At 40.6% G+C, this 21694-nt stretch overlaps 1 protein-coding gene across 1 annotated transcript in view; it reads right to left on the bottom strand.

Annotated features, from left to right (window-relative positions):
• Window positions 1–314: 314 nt before the first annotated feature.
• CHMP1B (charged multivesicular body protein 1B) overlaps window positions 315–21694 on the bottom strand; it is a 218790-nt gene continuing 197410 nt past the window's right edge. The window contains exon 8 of the mRNA XM_078688513.1: window positions 315–1647. Coding sequence (XP_078544639.1) covers window positions 1603–1647 — 45 coding nt within the window. The 3' untranslated portion in view covers window positions 315–1602. The remainder of the gene's footprint in view (window positions 1648–21694) is intronic.

The following is a 21694-nucleotide window of genomic DNA, read 5'->3' as shown; positions in this document are numbered from 1 at the left end:
CCACAGACCCGCTTTTATTAAAGACTATGGAGGCAGACTATTTCCCCCAAAGAGAGATTCAGTGAAGCAATACTGGTTACCTCTCACCACAAGTCCCAAGTAGTGCAGGTGTGCTGGATGCACAAATGAGTATATTTCTGGTCAAACATTACCATGAAGCCTCCTTGTGACAGGGTGATGAATTCTCACTACAGTGATAATTTAAAATGTACGGTTAATCATATAAATTGAGCATCTGGAAATTCAAAATGCATCTTCATGGTCCTTCATTATCATATGGCGAATAAGGGAAAAGGAATAAACACCTCTTCAGCTTTCTGTGTTTGGAACTTCTTTTATTGCATCCTTGCACAACAACGAGGAGGCTTCCTCCATGAGGCACAATTAATCATTATGATTGCAGTATTGACCTGTTGTGGTGGGTGGAGAAGTAGCATTTCCTTGAACTCAATGCAATAATTAAATACCACCCATTTTAGGTTGTCAAGATAAAAGAAAATAATGAAACAATTCAGAATCTTAAAAGGATAAAGCAAAATGTAGCATTTCAAATTACAAAATGTATTCCAGATTTCCATAACAAAGGGATTTTATTTTAACAAATCAATGAGGTAAGACCTTCAAAACTAATCTGCGGCAGTGCTTTTCTTCCTATGTACAGGCACTTACCATAGCGGCGAAAAAGAGATACTTTTATAAATACACATACCTACCACATGGATGCGTCATCCTGCATCCAATATGTGGTATCAAGATAGAAAACCTTTCGGAAAGGTGCAAATTTGTGGTTATTAAAAAAGAGCTTAATAGGGTGTACGCGCCCTAGTTAACCTCCAGGACCCATAGATTGCGATACGGTTTTCTCCCAAACAGAGTCTATGTACTCAGTCTTGAAGAACATTTTTTCTTTCATTGTATAAAATAACAAGAACTATTTTAACATTTTTGTGGGTGAACAAAAAACAGTTCAGAATTAGGTTAACATATTAAAGGCATATAGTGAAAAATGCTTCCTTGCTCATTAATGTTTGAAAAGTTTCTTTTGATTTTAATACAAACAGGTAAACATGCTGCAAATAAAACGTCTGCCATTACATTTTCACTGAGCTCTGTAGAAAGTACATTATACAAATGGAAACGCACAAGTTTATTATCCCGTTTAATGCTTGGTGTACAATCCCTTCAATGCGCATACATTATTTTGTTTTTTAATGCGTACATCACACACAAAACTCAAACACTGCCAAAAAAAATGAAAACACTCCAATATAAACCCTCATTCATAATTTAAAATGACACTAACTAATGAAATAAAAGAATGAGCAATTTAGAATTCTCAAACAAGGACTTGACAGGCTGTAATTAAACTACCTCTGAAAACATATTTTGCTCAATATGAAATGTAATGTACAGAATTGCAGAGTTCACGTTAGGGTTACCTTACAAAGGACTTGTGGGCATGGAAAGGGACAGAGCCCAAAAGTTAGAATTTTATATAACATATTTTGCATTCGAGGCATGATCTGTGTTACAGGTACATGTGTAGATACATACAGAGAACGGCATAGAGAGATTTGAAAGAACCGTTTACATGTTTCTTCCTTACACTTGATCACGCAGGCGAGCAAGTCTTTGTGAGAGTTCATCCTGCATAAATGAAACGGCAAATACATATGATTAGCGTAGTACATATACTTAAAAGGAAGACAGAATTTAAGTTTATTCAATAACTTGCCATTACAATATGAATTTCCTATCGATGACAGAACCATTTAATTTAAATGCAGTGTATACATGTACCTCATAAGACAGCAATGACTGTAAGCCCTCTAAACATACAATTACTCAAGGAAGAAAAGTACCGACTGCTTTTAGGAAATAACGAAGGGAATGTTTTAGTTATTAATTCTAGGAGCAATTACTTTCAATGTTTAGGATCGAGTATTCATAAAGTCCTGTTCTGTCTCTATGGCAGTACTTTGTTTGAAGACAGACAAATGTTCCCAGAGTTTACAGGCCTGGCTAACAGGTGTGGAGATGAGCTTCTGCTGAAAACAGACCAGTGTGGCTCTCAGTTAATATACACATTCAAGACGATGCATTTTGGAGTCAGTGCAAGGATTTAGGACCTTGGGAAATGCTGTCAACTTTCCTAATATTTAAGGGCAATATTACTACAAAACTCTGTACCTGTTGTGAACGGATTTAAATTGAGTTTAGTTCTCATAGATGGATATTAGCATAGCCAACTTTTTAAATGATCACGAAGTGAATGATGTATTTGTGACTATTGTATCTAGGAGGTAAAGCTTGATTTAGCGTAAACAATGCAGACTTAACTGCAGTACCACACCTATTTTAACAATTTTTCTAACGGAAAGCGGACCATAAGAGCAACATAACGCTTCACAAGTTACAGAAAGCAAAAGTAAAGAAACAGTGCCGCTTAGGGATACAATATTAACAGCATTTTTAGATGGATATGTACATTCTGAAAAGAGAAGTATTTAGGCTCGAGTCTGAAGTGTTCAGGCAGCTGGATTCATAATCTTGGCAAGAGACTACTATTAAAGTGTTTTGGTTCTTTTGATTTTAGGCATCTTCTGTAGGAGGCTAGATTTGCCTCAAGTCAATTTCGCTTATTGTCATTTACAGTACCAGTCTTAAAATATTAGCCAAAATCTACCAAAAATAAAACTTAATACAGGTTTCCGAAAAGTAAACCAATCTAACAAGAGTAAAGAATGACTTGCAACTCCTCAGCTGGCATTAGCAACAGATTCGTAAATGGTGGTAGCACCATGGCATTCAAACAGAAAAGTAAAACAAAAGTTAGTAATGGCCAATTTGCTTGACCCAATCAAATAATTTACTGCATTTTACCCCCTTTTATTCAAGTATCTCTCTCATTTTCTTACGAGCATAGGTTTTTTAGGTAGGTGGGGAGACCAATGAATCCTACTTTATGGGCAAAGCTGCCCATTTAATGGCGATCCTCGCTTAACAAGGTAAGCCAGTAAATGGTCCCTTAGAAGTAAACACGTAAGGAGAGGGTAGTGGGATATAAGTTGTGCAAGGTTAAGTGAACCTGAGATTAACACCAATGTATTCCTCCTACTAGGACAGAGCTCAAAAGGAAATTGGGCAATGACCACCCAACGTTGTCAATGGTGTAAACAAAGTCCACACACTTAGAACAGAATACAGAATTTCCTTAGCTACAGTCATTTCATTTCAGCCACAATTAGTCGAATAACTAGCCTTCTCAGTGTATTCTTTATTCCGTTTCTTGTGCAAAACAATTCGCATTTCAGTTCTTCAACAACAAAACAGATAGCCACAGATTGTGCTAACACGTGTTTCGTCCTCTGGAATTCAAATCAAAGACTTCCTCAGGAGGCCAACTGCGATATCTGCTACACAATTGGAATGGATATGCCAGGATTGGACTCGGAGCGCTCTCCATATCGAGTATGAGGTTTTTAAGGACAAATACCACTTTTATATATGCTGTTTATGATTGATGACAACAAACTGATATCCTCCCGACATCGCCTCAGATGGATGCACTTTGAACCTTGACCCTATGAAATTTGATAATGGCGATAGCCATCAATTCCAATTGTGTACTAGATATCGCAGTTGGCGCCCTGAGGAAGTCTTTGGTTATTTCTAGAGGACAAACCACGTGTTCGCACAATCTGTGGCTATCTGTTCTGTTGCGGAAGAACTGAAATGCAAATTGTTTTGCACAAGATACAGAATAAATAATAAAGAAGAAGTACACTGAGAAGACTAATGCGTGGACTAATTGTGGCTGAAATGAAATGACTGTAGCTCAGGAAATTGATTCCGTATTCTGTCTCTTAGAAGTAAGTTATGTAGTCTGAATTTAAGCGCCTTTTATTAGGTACACCCACACATGAAGAATGGCTTTAAACAGGTTTGTGAAGGCATACAAGTAAGGTATTGCCAACTACAAGGAGTGAGTGGACCAGGACCTGCATTACTTTTGGGAAGTGAGAAGTGGGTAATAGAAGGTTTAAGGTTGTTTTTAATAGAAAGTCAGATAGAGGCAGGTCTTCTCAGGTTTAGTGCTGTGAGGTAACACTTGAGAGATTCTGGCCAATAATAAAAGCCAGGTATTCAGCAATGAGATCCGGTTTTTCTGTAATATTTGGATCACAGGGTTGAAGAAGCCAATTCCAGACTGGAAAAGAGGCTTCTATGGAGCAGAGGAGAAGGAATTAAATATTTAGCTATATTCAATTTCAGGGAAAAATAACGTATTCAATGTAATACCTTTCCAAGTACAGATTTTAAAGTTAGGAAGTCCAATGAGTTGAATTCTTCATGATGAAGTGGGGGGTTTGCATAAACGTGTAAGTGACTCTCTTCTTAATGGAGCATCGAGCCAAACAGCTCCATGTTGAAAATGAATGTTATGGGGAAGTGGTAGAGCCATCAGGGACTGCACATTTTACATGAAGGGTGTTTTAATCCGATACAATCCAGTTTTACAAACTGAGACCTAGATGAGTGGAAATATATGAACTAGTTCCACACTTGTCTTCTATCCTCGTCCTGTTAAATAAGATAGTGAGAAGAGTTTGAAGGTCAATGGTATTATATACAGCAGGTTAAACAAGTAGCAGCAAGAGACTTGCATCACCAACGGCAGTTGAATGAAGAATGGCATCCATTATTTGTGGTCAAAATGAGACTGGAAGGTATTTTGGATGTCATTGTTGGGACACACAAGATTGGAGATATATTATAACCGCCATATCAATGATCTTGGCAAGCAATTCTGGAAGCTATTCTGGATGATGCCAGGTCTAGTTTCTGTTTACTAAGCGAGAGAGTTATCTGGCAAGATTTAACACAGAAGTGAATATTCCATCTTCTAGGGGGTGGAGTGATAAATTTGAAAACTAAAGGGACAACATCTTGAGTGCAAAGGAATATTAAGTTTGCTGCAATGGAAAATCTGTGCCGAATGAGATACACTAATTCAGAGTATGGATTGATTGACACGATTTTTGAACAAAGACCATGTGATGTGGGCATTAATGCTTATTTTAGAATGTAAAATGACTTGCATCCCATCTTGCAGACCAAAGAGATACAGATAAATCTCTGCATTCCCAGCCTCAAAGTGAGGTACTGGTCATATCACATTAAACACTAGCTAGCTAGAAATGATACAGGGAAGTGGAATCCGTGGAGAGTCTAAGGCAACAACCCTACCCCCAAGGGTGCTTGCTTGAAAAGAAAGAAGTTAGTTGAGACACATGGTTCTTTCCGGAATTGAATAGAAGCATCAGAGTCCAGATGCCGATATAAGTGGCTCAAGTTTTAAGAAGATCAGTAACAGGTCAACAGTGCCAATGTCAAATGCTGCGGACATTGATCACTGTTGCGTTATTCCGACTGGGAATAACGTCCCCAAATGCGCCCAGAAATGATTTCCTTAAACGTTTGTTATATTTGCAATAAAGTTTTATTGAGTTTCTGTCGAAAATCATTGATATTCCTTTGATGTTGTTTTCACATCTGTTTTATACATGATCATTATACTCGTTTTGACATAGCCCAATGCAAAAAATGTCGCAAGCGTAACGATCTCATGAACTTATAGATACATATTTGAGTATCCAAGAGATTGGAATGAAAGGTGGAAACAAAAGTAGTACCTTTTTGTAGCACATTAATTTCAGAATGTGATATTTGATATTTTGAAAGGTTAATAACTAAGTTCTTTGACGATGGTAGTGGCAATACTCCCCCCACTGGATGTGGTTGGTTGCTCACTTGATTTAGCGATTGCTTGTTTTGATGGCGGAGGCTGTCTTCTGTGTTGTGATTCGTCTGATGAGGAAGTTTCATCAGATGTTCTGTTAGAATTTGGTTTTTCCTGTCTTCTTCTAGCATAAATGTCAGCCCAGTTATAAACTTCGCCAAGCTTGTAGCGACATATTTTTTACAAATATCATTCCAGTTGCTCAAGAACCACCAAAAGACACCCTCAAGGGATTAAGAAACAAAAGCAAATGTATACCACCAGTGAGTCATAAGGTACTCGATGCATTTGAAAAGGTGATTTCCAAAGACATAGAAAAGATCTACAAACAACCAAAATCTAAAATTACCAATCTTTCAACCAAAGAACAACAAATTTTGAAAAACCTGGCTAACAATTCGGATATTGTGATTCGACAAGCAGATAAGGGTGGAGCCTTAGTTATAATGGACATTGACTTTTACAATGACCGCGTGAATGAACATGTCAACGATACCAACACATACTACAAAGTGGAACAAGATCCAACAAAGCAATTCACTAAAATTCTTTCCACCATTATTGACCAAACCATCAGTCAGGGAACAATTGGACAAAAAGAAAACCAATATCTCATCAAATCAAACCCAGCGGTACCATATATATATATATGATTCCGAAATTACACAAACATCCAACTCATCCGCCATGCAGACCAATTGTATCCACGGTCAATTCTATTCATGAACCAATCGGAAGATATTTGGACAGACATTTGCAACCCAAGGTACAATCAATGACGACTTATATCAAAGACACCACCAACTTTTTAACAATTTTGGAAGACCACAAGTCAACATTTTCGACAGAGATGATTCAATGGCGACGATTGACGTTCAATCATTATATACCTCAATCCCTCACAATCTCGGATTGGTAGCTACAGCATCTTTTTTGATGCTCACTGAAATGGAAGACCTAAAGGTATAAATAATGGAATTATTGAACTTCACATTATATCACAGCTACTCTCAGTGGCAAGACCATTATTACATTCAGAGCTCTGGTACATCAATGGGCAATTGTGCGGCTCCCGCATACGCGAATCACTTTATGTACAGGTTTGGACAAGACAACATTCTATGCAAAGACAAATGGTCCAAGAATCTTTTATTGTATAAAAGATATATCGATGATATATTTATCTTATGGAAAGGATCAAAGGATGAACTACTTCAAGCCATAGCGGATTTAAACCAAGTAAATGACAGAATCAAATTCACTCATAATATACAGACAAAGCAGATACTTTTTCTTGACGTAATGGTACAGAACATTGGAGGAAAATTGGAAACCAGTGTTTTCACAAAGAGTACAGATAGGAACAATTTGTTACATTTCCACAGCTTTCATCAGTACTCACTGAAAAAACATTTACCTTACTCCCAATTGCTGAGAATAAAGAGGATTTCCTCCACGGAAGATTCATTCAAAGAAAGTGCTCAAACCTTTATTAACAAATTTGAAGAGCAAGGATACCCGACTGGAATCCTTGAGGAAGCAGTGTTGAAAACATCAAAAATGAACCGATTATCTTTGTTGCAAACTCAAATAAAACCAGCTAGTGAAGAAAGAATGGTATTTATTTCAATATACTCGACAGAAAGTACAAAGATCAAGCGAATCATATTAAAACATTGGTCGTTATTAACATTGGAAGAACATTTTAATGGCATATATCGTAATCCTCCTAGATTCACATTTCAGCGTTCCAAGAACATCAAAGAATTACTAAACAAAAACAAAAAAGAGAAAGTAGAAACACATAAGGGTACGCTACCCTGCCATAACTGTGGGAACTGCAATGCAATAATAAAAGGAAAAGATCTTAAACATCCCAGTTGTGGTTTGACGATCACATTAAGAGTAACAGCAACATGCGACAGCCAGAATGTCATTTATTTGATTAAATGCCCTTGCGGTTTGGCATACGTGGGGATAACTGAAAGAAAAATAAAGACAAGAAATATCGAACACAAAAGCAACATATGGACAAAAAATTCCAAATCCCCACTGTCACCTCACTTCAACAATTATAATCATACCCCAAGTCAATTAAGATTCCTCGTCTTGGAACAAGTACCAATTTTACCCGGGAGAGACAATACCCAATATCTCCTGCGGAGAGAAATATTTTGGATAAACCATTTAAATACCACTCATCCTAAGGGTTTAAATGATCGGATTGATTTGAACTGCTTTTTGTAATCCAAATTGATGTGTGAACAATTTCAAGACTGTAATTATGAATTTTATTCATTTCAGCATATGTAATTTGAAATAGTTCGAATTAAGGAATTTCTGACTGTTCCTTCGACATATTAATGAGGTTGTTGCTTCTAATTATATACCTTAATCACACACCTATGACCCCCTCCCCTTTTTTAAATATATTTTCAACAAAAAAAAAGGAATTTTTGATTACGATTTACTTAGAATAAATCAGTAGGGAAGTTCACCGACCCACACAGTATTTGTTCTGTTCCCATGATTGTGGAACAGTGTATTTTTTACTTACGGTTCACTACTGTGTAAACAATAATACACGTAAATGGACGCCCGCATATCACTTCCGAGTGCAACCCGGAAGCCACACTCACCCGACCGAAGTCGCGTATCTAAACTGAACGGTAAGCCTTTTTTCTTGCATAAGCGTATGTCCGCACGATTTACTACAGCATCGCTAATCTTTGCCAGTAACTTTTGCTATATTGACATTTCCGTGACGGTTCTTTTTCTTTAGAACACGGATACCAAACCATACTGTGAACCGCAAGCTAACACGTGACCACAGCAAGGTACGCCAAACTTTTCGCAACGTATGGTGCGATATCATAGTTTGAATGTTTACATTGATTAATACATATGTTTCATAACTATTTTAAGGAAACAGAGGATCTTGATTCTATCTGTTTTTTTGAACTGTTGACATACGAACCCGCTTCCGTCTGGAAGGTAGGATACTGTTTTGACCGCGTCGGCATGTTACACGCGACACTTTTCACTCGGTGTCAAAACACCATCAAAACACGGTTATTTTTTGTGAAACACAGGTGTTTAAGTGCATCACACACCCAACGGGTCACAAACCAGCGAACAATTGCTCATCTAATACGAGTTGAGTTGTGTTGATTTAAGTAAACCCCCATGTTATATCACCAGGATAAACTCACAAGTGTATATAGGGTTATAAGGTTTTTTGAATTTAATTGCTTTTGAGATCCGAACGATGTATCAACGTTCAGAATGTTTTACAGTTGTGTATATTTTCCTCAACAGTGGCAAAATGCCCCTGATGAAGGGCGAACTGCCCGAAATGCATTGGGCTATGTCAAAACGAGTATAATGATCATGTATAAAACAGATGTGAAAACAACATCAAAGGAATATCAATGATTTTCGACAGAAAACTCAATAAAACTTTATTGCAAATATAACAAACGTTTAAGGAAATCATTTCTGTGTGCATTTGGGGACGTTATTCCCAGTTGGAATAACGCAACAGTGATCAATTTTTAACTTTCTTCACTCAGAAGTAAGCTCTCAAATAGCACCAACACACTTTGGATATACTGGAACACCATTGGATTCACTAAGGAGTGCGACCGTTCTTTTCTTTTCTTTTTCCTTTCAATGCTGCGGACAGCCAGAAGAAACAAATGTGAAATCTCCCCTTCGTGCATGGTGGCTAGGATACCATCATTTAAGGATATTAATACCACAGGCATCTTGTTCACCAAGGTCTCCTAAAAGTACTTCTTAGAACGCTCAGAAAGCACCCAGGTTTCAACCCCCAATTAAAGCCATGTTTCAGTAATTCCTCTTGGAAACTACCTCCCAGCAGTGCCATATTTATCTATTGCCAATGACTGCCCCCTAGTTTTAGGCCATGAGGTATTTCTGCTATTGGTTGTGCCTTGGCTAATAGAAGTCAAAGCAACGGCGATTCACAGAGGACTCCTTCCCTGAAGAAAAATGGCAGCTTCTTAGGTCGCCCCTTTGGGCCTGGTAGTGACTTGTATTATCAGGTTATATAGCTTGTTGCAAGTTGTTACCTTGTCCTTGACACGTGCCTTCAGCGAGTTCCATGAAGCATTCACAAAATCCTACGATTACTGTTTTTGGTGGAGTCCCTGAAGCTCTTTAGAGACTTCAAAGAGTCAGCCCACACTGCCTCAACAGAATACTTTCACTGGGAGTGTACCGTTTGTAGAGTGCCTAATCTATGGTTGAAAATTAAGACCAACTTATTTTATTTTCAGGCAAGGACTGCTATTTTCGTAATCGGTTCTTGGCCACAGCTTCTAAGTCCAAGAGTTCTTTCTTCAGATCACCCTTTTTGTCAGATCTATTTTGCCTTGCCAATCACATATCCTCCTTAGTAAACTCCTATCTTATTCCACCTTCTCTATCCAGCAACATTTTATTTATTCTGCCTCCAAACACTTTTGCCCCTCCTCTATTTCCCACTATTTTGCTTCATACAGGCACTTTCCCACATTCTGCCCAAGACCACTCTGCTAAGTGTTCTAATATTGAATTATGGTTTTGTTCTCCCAACTGGCTCTCCTATTTCACACTTTGGGGGTTTGTCAGTACATCCGATAGCTTTTTACTTCTGACAGTGCAGCTTTGTTCCGCGCTTTGGTATCCTGATTGTACATTAAACATTTAGTTATTGTATTTTATACCACTTCTAGAAGTTTAGAAGTTGTAACACTGGTACCTGTTGTGAATTACAAACAATAAACAAATACATTCTTATCCCAGCCATCACTCTTGAGTATCCTCTCATAGCACGTAATCCTGACTGATGCGACTAACAGGCCTCGCATGGTAGACAGATCTTCCTCATGTGGTTATCAATATCCATCTTATTATTATTGTTGCCAGACCTCTTAGCTGCCTTTGACACAGTCGAGCATTTCACCATTATACATACCTTCAACAATAGGATTCACCAGCAATGTCTTTCACTGGCTCTCCTTCTACCTTTCCAGATGGTACCAGTTTGTTCACATGGGCACCACAAGGTCACAAAAGATCCCTATCACATGTGAAGTCCTCTAGGGTTCTACACGGTCTCCTGTCATCTTCAACATTTAGATGGAGCCAGTTAGTGCCCAACTCGCAGATTACAGCAACACCATTCACCAATATGCAGATGATACACAACTCTACTTAAAAGTCTCCTCTACTTAAGACAAACACTGCTTGCATACCATCCAGATTTGGATGTCCAGCACCTACATGAAGATCAATCTAACCAAGACTAAATTCCTATTATTTACCAAGAACAACAAACAAGATAGAGTACAAACCTGGCTCAAAGACATAAACCTTGCTGGCTTCGAACCCCAAATCTCTATGAATACCAAATCACGTGGATTCACTCTGGACACCAACCTCTCCCCCAAGGAACACTTTGCCAACAAAACAAAGACGGCTTGGTACCAGCTTTCTCTTCTAAAGTCAAACCCTTCTAGAAAGCAACTTCAAAACTTCTTGCATCTGAATGATGTCAATGCCCTACTTAATGGCTCCTCACTGGCATCCATTTGGTGCATCCTACACGAAACAGCAATTTTCATCCAGGGCCTGAAGAAATACGATCATACCACCCCCAACCAGATGGTACTCCATTGGTTGCCCTTGCTAGGCCACACCATCTTGGAAACCAGCTACATCATTTATAAAGCCATCACAGCTGCATCCGCCCAACTTGCAGACAAGCTCACCATCTCTGGTGGTTCTTCGCACGCCTGAAGCAAGGACTGCAGAATAAGAAGTATAAAAAGGAAGAAAAAAAAGAAGCTAACAGGACATTTCCATCTATTCTCCCAGGATCTGGAAGAACATGTGTGCTGTAAATGGACATCTTTAGTTGTGTACTCCCAGATCTTTGCTTTGACTGTTTTAATGGCTAGAGAACTCTACATACTTTACCTCTGCTAACCAGCAGTACTGTGCCAGTGCTTTCCCACTAAACATAATGCCATTGGCATACCCATACTTAGTAAATTTGACTTATCAATAAGTCTCTAGCATAATTACAAAGTGTACCCCAGTCCTGTAAATTTAATGTCACCAATGAGGTGCAGGACCCTTTGTGCCACAGACTGCAGTGACAGTGCATTCATTACTGCAGGTCTACCGTTTATAGCCTTGCTCAGCAGTTTTAATACTGCAAATTCTACCTGTCAAAATAACACATTTTTACAGGCCTAAACATTAGTTTTAAATATTAATAGGTCACCCGTAAATAGGCCTTACTGCTCATAAGGCAGGTTGCATGGAATATAAAGGTAGTACATGTAAACGTTTAATGTTCAAAATAGCCTTACAGTGAAATGGCCACAATGCTATTTTCACTGTAGCCGGGTTAGCAGTTCCATATAAAATGATTAGGTTACAATATTACATTAAATAATGTTATCTCCAGCTAGAAAAAACCTATACATTTAATTCTTGGGCTTTATGAAAAATGTTTTACAAGCCCAATTCGCAGGTGTAGTTGGATTTCTAATAAATATTTTGAAAAAGGTACTTTTGGACAGTTACCTTTTCCCTGCCTAAAGCGTCTGGCGGCCTATTTGTATGAACTACTTCTGGCACACAGGAGCTGAATAGTCACTTTGGTGAGGTGTGAATTTGCTCTCAGAGCCGAGATAAAGGCCTTGGGTATGGGGAGGTGTTTTCTTCCTTTGGCAAGATGACAGTCTGGGCAGTGACCAGGATATTTCACTTCAGAAAGGCCTACCCCATCACAGGTAAACGTTAGCCAACAACTGAGCAGGGCTCTTCCTGGTTACCCAGTCAGGCAGGCACCACTCCTAGTGGGAGAGTAACTGCCCCCAGAATTGGTTTAGAGTTACAACAGACGAGGGATTGATAATTTTCCTGGTGACACCTCTGGGCTGCACAAGGGGAGAATGGTTTCAACTTCTTGAATTTAGCAAGCGAGGGGCACTGTGGAATTGTTTGCAGTAGGGCACACAGGAAGTGCTGCAAAAGAGGGCAGGATTGAGTGGGGAAACCTTTACCCCATTGGTCAAGAGGGGCTAAGAATCACACACATCTGCAGGATTATGCCAGTCATTAATGTGGCACCCACAGTACCTTCCTCAGAACACTTTCTGGAACTGTGGAAAAACAGAGGAGGGCTGAACCTGCTGTCTGTGTCTTGAGAATAGCTGCACAGACTGGACCTGCTCCTCTCTCTCCCTTGTACCCAGGAAAAAGAAGTGAACTCCAAGGGTTATAAGGCTGACCTCTTGCTAAAGCTACAAGGAGGACACAACAAGCTACAAAAGTCCCTTTTTGCAACTTCCTACCTGACCTCTTCCAACTGGACCTGCCGCTAGCCTCTGCTGGAGTAAGTCTTGTCCCACAATTGCTCTCCCCAAGTTCCTGGATCTGTAGCTGCCGTCAAAGTGTACACTTCCTAACTTTACCTTATGAGGGATTTGGAAACCTTTTGACTCCAAATACCTCTGGAGAAATGGGCTCAACCTGCCAAATAGATCCACTGATGGTGTGTTGCCATGGAACCAGTGATTTAAGAAGATCCCGCTCGGAGCATTTCTGCAGCAGCAAATCAAATTCAGGAGGACCTTGTGTACAAGGTATCCACCCTCACAGAGCCCACTTTGGCTACAGCCTGCCTCTGCTGGAAGAATCCGAGCCCCCAAAAAGTTAAAATATGGAAAGGCTGTAGCAGGCGACGGCACAAAATATATCTGGCCAGCACGGGATGTTCCTTCGGCGCAAAATTCAAATTTCTGCTAATTTGAGCTTATTTTACCAAAAGTCAATGGGTTCACCGAGACCTCATCCAGCTGATATTTGACAACATGGAGCTCTCTTTGGCCACAGGCTGCTGTCTTGCCCCATGAAGATTTTTACTTCCTTTTCAGAGACAGAAGGTAAACTTCTGTCTGGATTAAACATCATTTCTGTATCCGACCCGTGCTCCATCAAAGTTGGGCTTAACTTGTGTCTACTGACCGGTGTATTGCAACCAGATGACCTTGGTTGGCCCTTGAACTTTAAAAATTCATAACTCCAGTTTATCTTATTGGATATTTGTGGTTTTGGCGTCATTACATTTATTGAAATGTACTCTGTTTTTCTAAATTGGCTTGGATTTTTCTTGTATTTTGACTATTACTGTTTTGGTAATGTATAAATACTTTACGCCCTGCCCCTAAGTTAAGCCTGTCTGCTCTAAGCTATAGCTATGAAGGGGTGAGCTCAGATTAATTTAGTGACTTTAAGGGGTCACCCTGTTAAGACTTGTGGTCATTTCTTGAAGACGGTATTCACCACCTCCAACTAATACCCCAATTTCCTACAATCCCTGTATCCAACAGGTCCACTCCGACACTGCTCCAATTTAGGAAAGAGCTAAAGATTCACCTCTTTAAAGAGAACTAAATCACGATACAAAAATAATCCACAAATAAGCTTGCCTTTGACTATGGAGAACGCTCCTCTACTTTATATTTTTCAATAGTGCAAACGTAGCCAAAAGGCATACAAACATATATGCCGATGAAAAATAATTTTTACTCCTGAATTTGGTATAGAACTTTTAGTTCCACATTGTTAAGACTGTAAGGTAGCTACTTAGATAGGAACAATCAATGTTGAATCCTGGAATTAGTGATCTAATTTCTAAGACAAAACATGCTTTCAATGTGAAAACATGGGCTTAAGTTCTGGGAGCTTTGTCAAAAGAAGCATGCTTTTCCTCACAGGAATGCATGTCAAATATTAGAGCAACTATGAACAATATTAAAGTCAAGAAATAATCCATTAAAATTCCCAAATGATAAAAAAATAAACAAATGCACTCAACAAAGTGGCACAAAAACGGTCAAAATTGGATTAAAGGACCTGTAAAAAAAATGTCAAAAACACCCACTGGAACAATGGCATTATTAAAGGGTATTTAATGAGTGCATATTCAGTCGCTCTGAGTCTCTTTAGGCCAAACTATGATTAACCTAAGATAAAGACAAGATAGAGCTAGTCAGTAAGAGTTGGTGTATATACTTATTGTCTGCTGAAATGCCAGGTTTTTTCCAGAAGTTGAGAAGGGTGAGCGACATGCATGCACATCTCAAGAGCAATGGAATTGCAGAGTTGGGTCACTACCACTTTGAAAGCCCTTCCATCTCATTTCATTAAATTAAACCTTGGGATATTTAGCAGCATTGTGGATAGAATACAGTGTTACAAGTCAATGTTAAAAGATGTACCAAAAGTGACTCTATAACACGAAAATCAAAAAGCAGTTACCATTCTTTCTGCTTCGCAGAGGAAGATGATGGTCAAGAAGCGCCAGTTACATTGCAGGCTGAGGACGTTTTTCGGGGAATTCAGTCACAGACTGAGGGGAGTCTGACCTCTCTGCCTACTTTATACCTATACAGCCAAAAATCCTCTTTTCTTAAAGATTCAGAATAACCTTTTCCTGGCCATCCCCAAGAGTTCCAAACAGCTAGGGAGGCTTTGTGGATACTGGCTACAGTTCACCAGTGGGAGGCAGGATCAATCAAACACTCCAGCAAGGGCACTAAGAAAGTCCAGTACATCGGAGTTCAAAACCAAATTGTCAGATTCTTCTTCCATAGAGAAGTCCCTTGTTTCAGACTTTTCTGTCTGTGAGGAAACAAGAGGCTAGCTGGACTGACCGCTGAGAGCACTTTCAAAGCACGGGCACAAAGAGAAGCAAGATCTACATGTACTCAGTCCTCCACATGGTCGACTGCAAGCAGATATTTTTTTCTAGGTCTTTCGTTTTCTACCAAGGTCAGATGTGTTCAGAAGAGGTGATAGTGGCCAGCGTTCATTACAGGCCACACTAAGAAGAGATTGGTAATAAGTACTAATCCCACCAAAATTGTAATGCCCAATGAAACCTACTTTTTCAGCACTTCTTGTTGCTTTCTGGCTAGCCCAGGAACTCCTAATCTGGGTTTTTTCAAAACTGAAGAATTCTAGGTATAGTGACTAGATCGTGCAACTCATATCAAGTAGATGGAAAATGCTACATACCAGTATGCATCTGTTCTTGGCATGTAGGGCTGCTGACATTCATATCTTTGCATAGATCACTGCCTAGTGTTGGGTCCGGATGATTGCACTTTGTTGTCTTGGAAGAGTCTTCAAAGTATCACGAGATTAGGTGACACCTCCCTTGGACCATAGCGTGCATGGGCATCCACTCCATCCTCAGATTGTTTTTCGCCATTGTGGCAAAGATGGAGTATAGTAGAATAAAGATGGCCATGCAAAGAAAACCCTGCAGCTGCGTCAGGCCCCGGGGAGGAGGGTGGGCGATATGAATGTCAGCAGCCCTACATGCCAAGAACAGATGCATACTGGTAAGTAGCATTTTCTGTTCGAGGCATGTGGGCTGCTGAATTCATATCTTTGCATAGACTGTATAGCAGTACCTCCTCTAGCGGTGGACGCCTGTCCCAGCTGCAGCACTTTGAAAAAGAGTTTTGAGGACAGCTTGGCCTACAGCAGTTTGCTGCTTTGCTTGCACATCTACAAAATAGTGTTTGGTGAAAGTGTGTATTGTAGTCCATGTGGCTGCCTTACAGATGTCTTCTAGTGGGATGTTTCCCAGGAAAGCCATGGATGCCCCCATTTTGCGCATGGAGTGTGCTCTTGGGGGTACTGTTAAAGTGCGTTTAGCTTTTTGGTAGCATATTTGAATGCATTTAACTATCCATCTAGCTTTCCTGATTTAGAGATGAGGTTACCTTTATGTTGTAGTGAGAAAGCAACAAACAGTTGCTGTGTCTTTCTGAATGGTTTAGTTCTGTCAATGTAATATAACAGCGCTCTTCTCACATCTAGCGTGTATAAGGCTCTTTCAGCTACTGACTGCGGGTTTTGGAAGAAAACAGGCAGTTCAATGGACTGATTGATATGGAAAGTGGAAATGACCTTTGGCATGAATTTAGGGTTAGTACGTAGTACCACCTTATTTGCGTGTATCTGCATGTAAGGTTCCTGAATAGTTAAAGCCTGTAACTCACTTACTCGTCTGAGTGAAGTGATGGCAATTAAAAAAGCCACCTTCCATGTTAGAAATTGCAGTTCACATGAGTGTAGTGGTTCAAAAGGAGGTCCCATAAGTCTGGTAAGTACCATATTTAAATTCCAGACCGGTGAAGGTGGGTGTTTGGGAGGGATTATCCGTTTGAGCCCTTCCATGAAGGCCTTGATTGCTGGAACTCTGAACAGAGACAGGTGTTGTCTGTTTTGGAGGTAAGCTGCTATAGCTGCAACATGAAGTCTTATTGAAGAGTATGCTAGATTGCATCTTTGAAGATGCAACAGGTAACAGATAATGTTTTGTATTGAAGCGTCTAATGGATTGATTTGGTTATTGTTGCAATAAATTACAAATCTTTTCCATTTGTCTGCATAGCATGCTCTAGTGGTTGGGCGTCTTGCCTCTTTGATAATGTTCATGCAGTCAGGAGGCAGATTGAGATATCCAAATTGTAAGACTTCAGGAGCCAGATCGCTAGGTTCAGTTAATTGCGATCTGGGTGCCTGATTTCTCCATGGTTCTGAGTTAGGAGATGTGGCGATAGGCGCAGTCTTTGGTGTGGAACCACTGAGAGTTCTAGGAATGTTGTGTACCATGGTTATCTGGCCCATGTTGGAGCAACCAGGATCAGGGTCAGAGACTGCTGACGTAATTTGCGTGCCACTAGCGGAATCAGTGGGGCTGGTGGAAAAGCGTACGCAAATCTGCCTGACCAGTTCATCCATATCGCATTGCCCTGTGACAATGGATGTGGGAATCTGGCGGCAAAGTACCGGCATTTTGAGTTTTCGTTTGTGGCAAACAGATCTAACTCTGGATGCCCCCATTCTTGGAAGAATGGTTGGAGAACTTGAGGGTGAATCTCCCATTCGTGTATCTGTTGGGTGTCTGCTTAACAGATCCGCTATTTGATTGTCTTTCCCTGGCAGGTGTTCTGATAGGAGAAAGATGTTCTTTGGAATTGCCCACCTCCATATGCTCTGCGCTAGGTGAGAAAGCTGTAGAGAGTGAGTCCCTTCCTGTTTTTGGATGTAATACATGGCTGTCATGTTGTCCGTCCGGATAAACACAGCTTTGTTGTGTATGTGGTTTTGGAACGCTTTCAGTGCCAGAAAAACTGCTAGCAACTCTAATTGGTTGATATGCAGTGTCTTTTGCTTGGCTGTCCAGAGTCCCTGGACTGTGTATTGATGTAGGTGGGCTCCCCATCCTGTTAGTGATGCGTCCGCTGTCAATACAACTTGTGGAACTGGCTCTTGGAACAGTCGCTCCTTGGAAAGGTTTTGTGGATTCCACCACTGCAGAGAGCTGTATGCGCGACTGTCTATCAACACTAGGTCTTTTAGTTGTCCTTGAGCCTGGTTCCACTGCCTTGCTAGGCATTCTTGTAATGGACGCATTTGAAGTTTGGAATGGGGGACGATGAACATGCAGGAGGCCATCATGCCTATGAGTTGCATGAACACTCGAGCTGGTAAGGAGTGTCGTGGCTGAAACCTTTGGATTAGTGTCTGCATGTTGGCTATCCTGACTGGATTGGGATATGCCTTTGCTACTGATGTATCTATTGTAGCTCCCAGATATTGTTGTATGTGGGAGGGTTTTAGATGAGATTTTGGGTAATTTATTGAGAAGCCCAGACTGTGTAGCAGGTTTGAGACATATGACTTGCACATTGGACGTCTGACTTGGCTTTTATGAGCCAATCGTCGAGATAGGGAAACACGTGGATGTGTTGCCGCCTGAGGTGTGTTGCCACTACAGCTAGGCATTTGGTGAACACCCTTGGAGCTGTAGTTACTCCAAAGGGGAGAACTTTGAATTGATAGTGTTGTTCCTGTATTGTGAACCTGAGATATTTCCTGTGAGCTGGGTGTATAGGAATGTGGAAGTATGCGTCTTTGAGGTCTAATGTGGCAAGGAAGTCGCCCTGCTGAAGCAGTGGGAGAACTTGTTGTAAGGTTATCATATGGAAGTGCTCGGATAGTGTGTATTAGTTCAGAGGTCTGAGGTCCAAAATGGGTCTGAGCAACCCGTCCTTTTTGGGAATTAGGAAGTATAGAGAATATACTCCTATTCCTTGGTGTTGAAAAGGGACTGGCTCTATGGCGCCCTTTTGTAGCATGGATTGGACCTCTTGCTGTAACAGTGTTATGTGCTCTTTGGACATGGGACGGTTTTTGGGTGGTATGTTGGGTGGAGTAGAAGTGAGTTCCAGGCAATAACCATACTGGATAATTTGTGTCACCCACCTGTCTGTGGTAATTGCGTTCCAGACAGGTAGAAACTGATTGATTCTGCCTCCGACAGGTGTTGTGTGTTCTGAAGGGAGTGTGGTGAAGTCACTGTTTGGTGGCAGTGGAGGCTCTGGTGTTATTGCCTCCACGTCCTCTGCCCTTATTATTGTTTCCTCTGTAAACTCCTCTATCGATTGGTCCTCAACGGTGACGATCTCGAGATCGGAGTCGGCAGCTTCGGGAAGCTCTTGGTCGTCCTCGAAGATATTCTCCGGTTCTGGTGCCGACTTTTGCATCTCTCGTCTGGCAGCCCGTCGATTCCGGATTGTTTTCTTGGATCGAAATTGGGCACACGCCGGGCAATCCTCTTCTTTGTGTTCAGGTGACAAACACTTGTTGCATACTGTGTGTTTATCAGTATGTGGGAACTTTGAATGGCATTGTGGGAACCTTTTAAAAGGACTCCTTTCCATTGACGGAAGTCGCACGTGGCGTCGATAAGGCCCAACGGCCCGCGTCGACGACCGGAACAGATGAAATTCTGGATGGAGTCGAGGGGTACCGAGCGAAAACAATACCGTCGAGTTGGAAGGCCTTTTGGCCTTAAGGAGTAGTTAGTTTCGATTCCGAGCTGGAGTATAGGAAATAACATCCGAACCCAATGGCGGAAAAAAACAATCTGAGGATGGAGTGGATGCCCATGCACACTATAGTCCAAGGGAGGAGTCACCTATCTCGTGATACTTCGAAGACTCTTCCAAGACAACAAAGTGCAATCATCCGGACCCAACACTAGGCGGCGATCTATGCAAAGATATGAATTCAGCAGCCCACATGCCTCGAACATCTAATTACTATGACAGGACTCTCCTTCAAACCCCACCTACCGAGATCGGAGGTCAGATTCCCTCAAACTACTAGCAGAGACATGTTGGCTAGGAACAGACCATCATCAAAGGCTTTCCTCACACCAATACTCTCTTGATCATCTACAAGTAAAAGTAATGGTCCCAGTGTGTTTTTTTTTTTTTACATGTGCTGTTCTTGTACCCTCCTCTTCATTCCAAGATATGTGGCAGTAGATAACCTATAATTAATTCCCCTCTTTTTTCCTGCCAGTAAGCCAAAACTATTGCCTTATACACAAGAAATATACATATTGAAGAGGCACTCTACCCTGAAACGTTATCATTTGTTGGCATCATCAAGCTTGGCCTGAGGACATTTTGGAGCTTTACATGAACACTATAGGAAGCTAGCTCTCTATATAGTGCACTAAAACGAAGTACGCTGTATAGAGAGTCCAGACAACCCGTATTGTTTTACAGGGGCTTGCTTTAACAATCCCAATATGCTTGTTTAGTGGTAGTGTGGGCAAGCAGCTTTAGGCTTATCAGAGGGGAGTGTTGAGCATTTATTGTACACACAGTCACTAAATGGGACACATACTCAATAAAGAAATCTGACAACAATTTATAAAAATAACACAGATTTTTAAATTATTTTAAGCACCAAAATCTTCGTGGTTAGGTAAGTACTTTTTAAGATAGATTTTCAGCATTTAAATAGACAATTCTGTATTTGTATTTGTAATAATGTTAACCTATTTAAAATGACGATCTTACCGAAGGTTACATTCTTATTTAACACCATCCCCCTTTTTTTTGAACCTACAATGATAGCCAAACTCCAAAGAGATATATGTTCTTTTATTTGGAATAATCGTAACCCTAGAATTACCTGGAAGAAGATCAGGCGCCGTAGAGAGAAGGGAGGTTTAGCGGCACCCGACCTACAGCTCTATGGGTGGGCCTTTCAGATGTCCCATGCCAGGATGTTGTTAAAATCTCTGATAAACTCGGGATGTGGGCATATGTTTGCTGCATTACTCAGAGGGGAAAAGGTTGCCGATCACGAATTTTTGTTTAAGTTTGGGGATCCCAAGTTTTAAAAAAAAGTAAAACTAAAAGGTGCTGAGAGATTCATGTAGAACATGGGCTAAACTTAGGCGTACTATTAAAATTGACTATTATTCCTGTAAGGCTCCATTATGGAATTCACCTGGGTCCCCGAGCTGGCTTTTGTATAGCCTTGCAGTACCACTACGAGAGGCAGGATTAGTAGTATGGGGGGATCTCTTTGTTGATGGTAGCCTACTTCTGTGGGAGATATTGAGTTTAAAAATAGGGACTCGGTTCTCCAGCTTTAAATACCTACAAATACAAAGCTGGGCACACTCACAGATTTCTGTTAAAGGTAGATTTCAGCTACGGGGTGATAGTACATTAGTGTCCCTCTTAACAGATAAGCCTCTATCCAAGAAAGAGGTCTCACTCTGGTACAATCTCCTATTTGATGAAATCGAGGGTGAGTTCCAGTTGCCTAATCTACTGTGGATCGCACATATTACAAATACCAGTGTGGAGAACCTGTGGTTTGAATCCTTCAAGATCATGTGGAACATTGTGAAACCATCTTGGCTACGCCGAAACCACTTGTTCACACTACCTGGGGCCTACTATTCGCCCCAACGTTTAT

This window comes from Lissotriton helveticus, chromosome 4_1, assembly GCF_964261635.1.
Source record: "Lissotriton helveticus chromosome 4_1, aLisHel1.1, whole genome shotgun sequence".
Lineage (NCBI taxonomy): Eukaryota > Metazoa > Chordata > Amphibia > Caudata > Salamandridae > Lissotriton > Lissotriton helveticus.
Note: the sequence above shows the minus strand (reverse complement) of the source record. Positions and strands in the feature narration are given on the sequence as shown.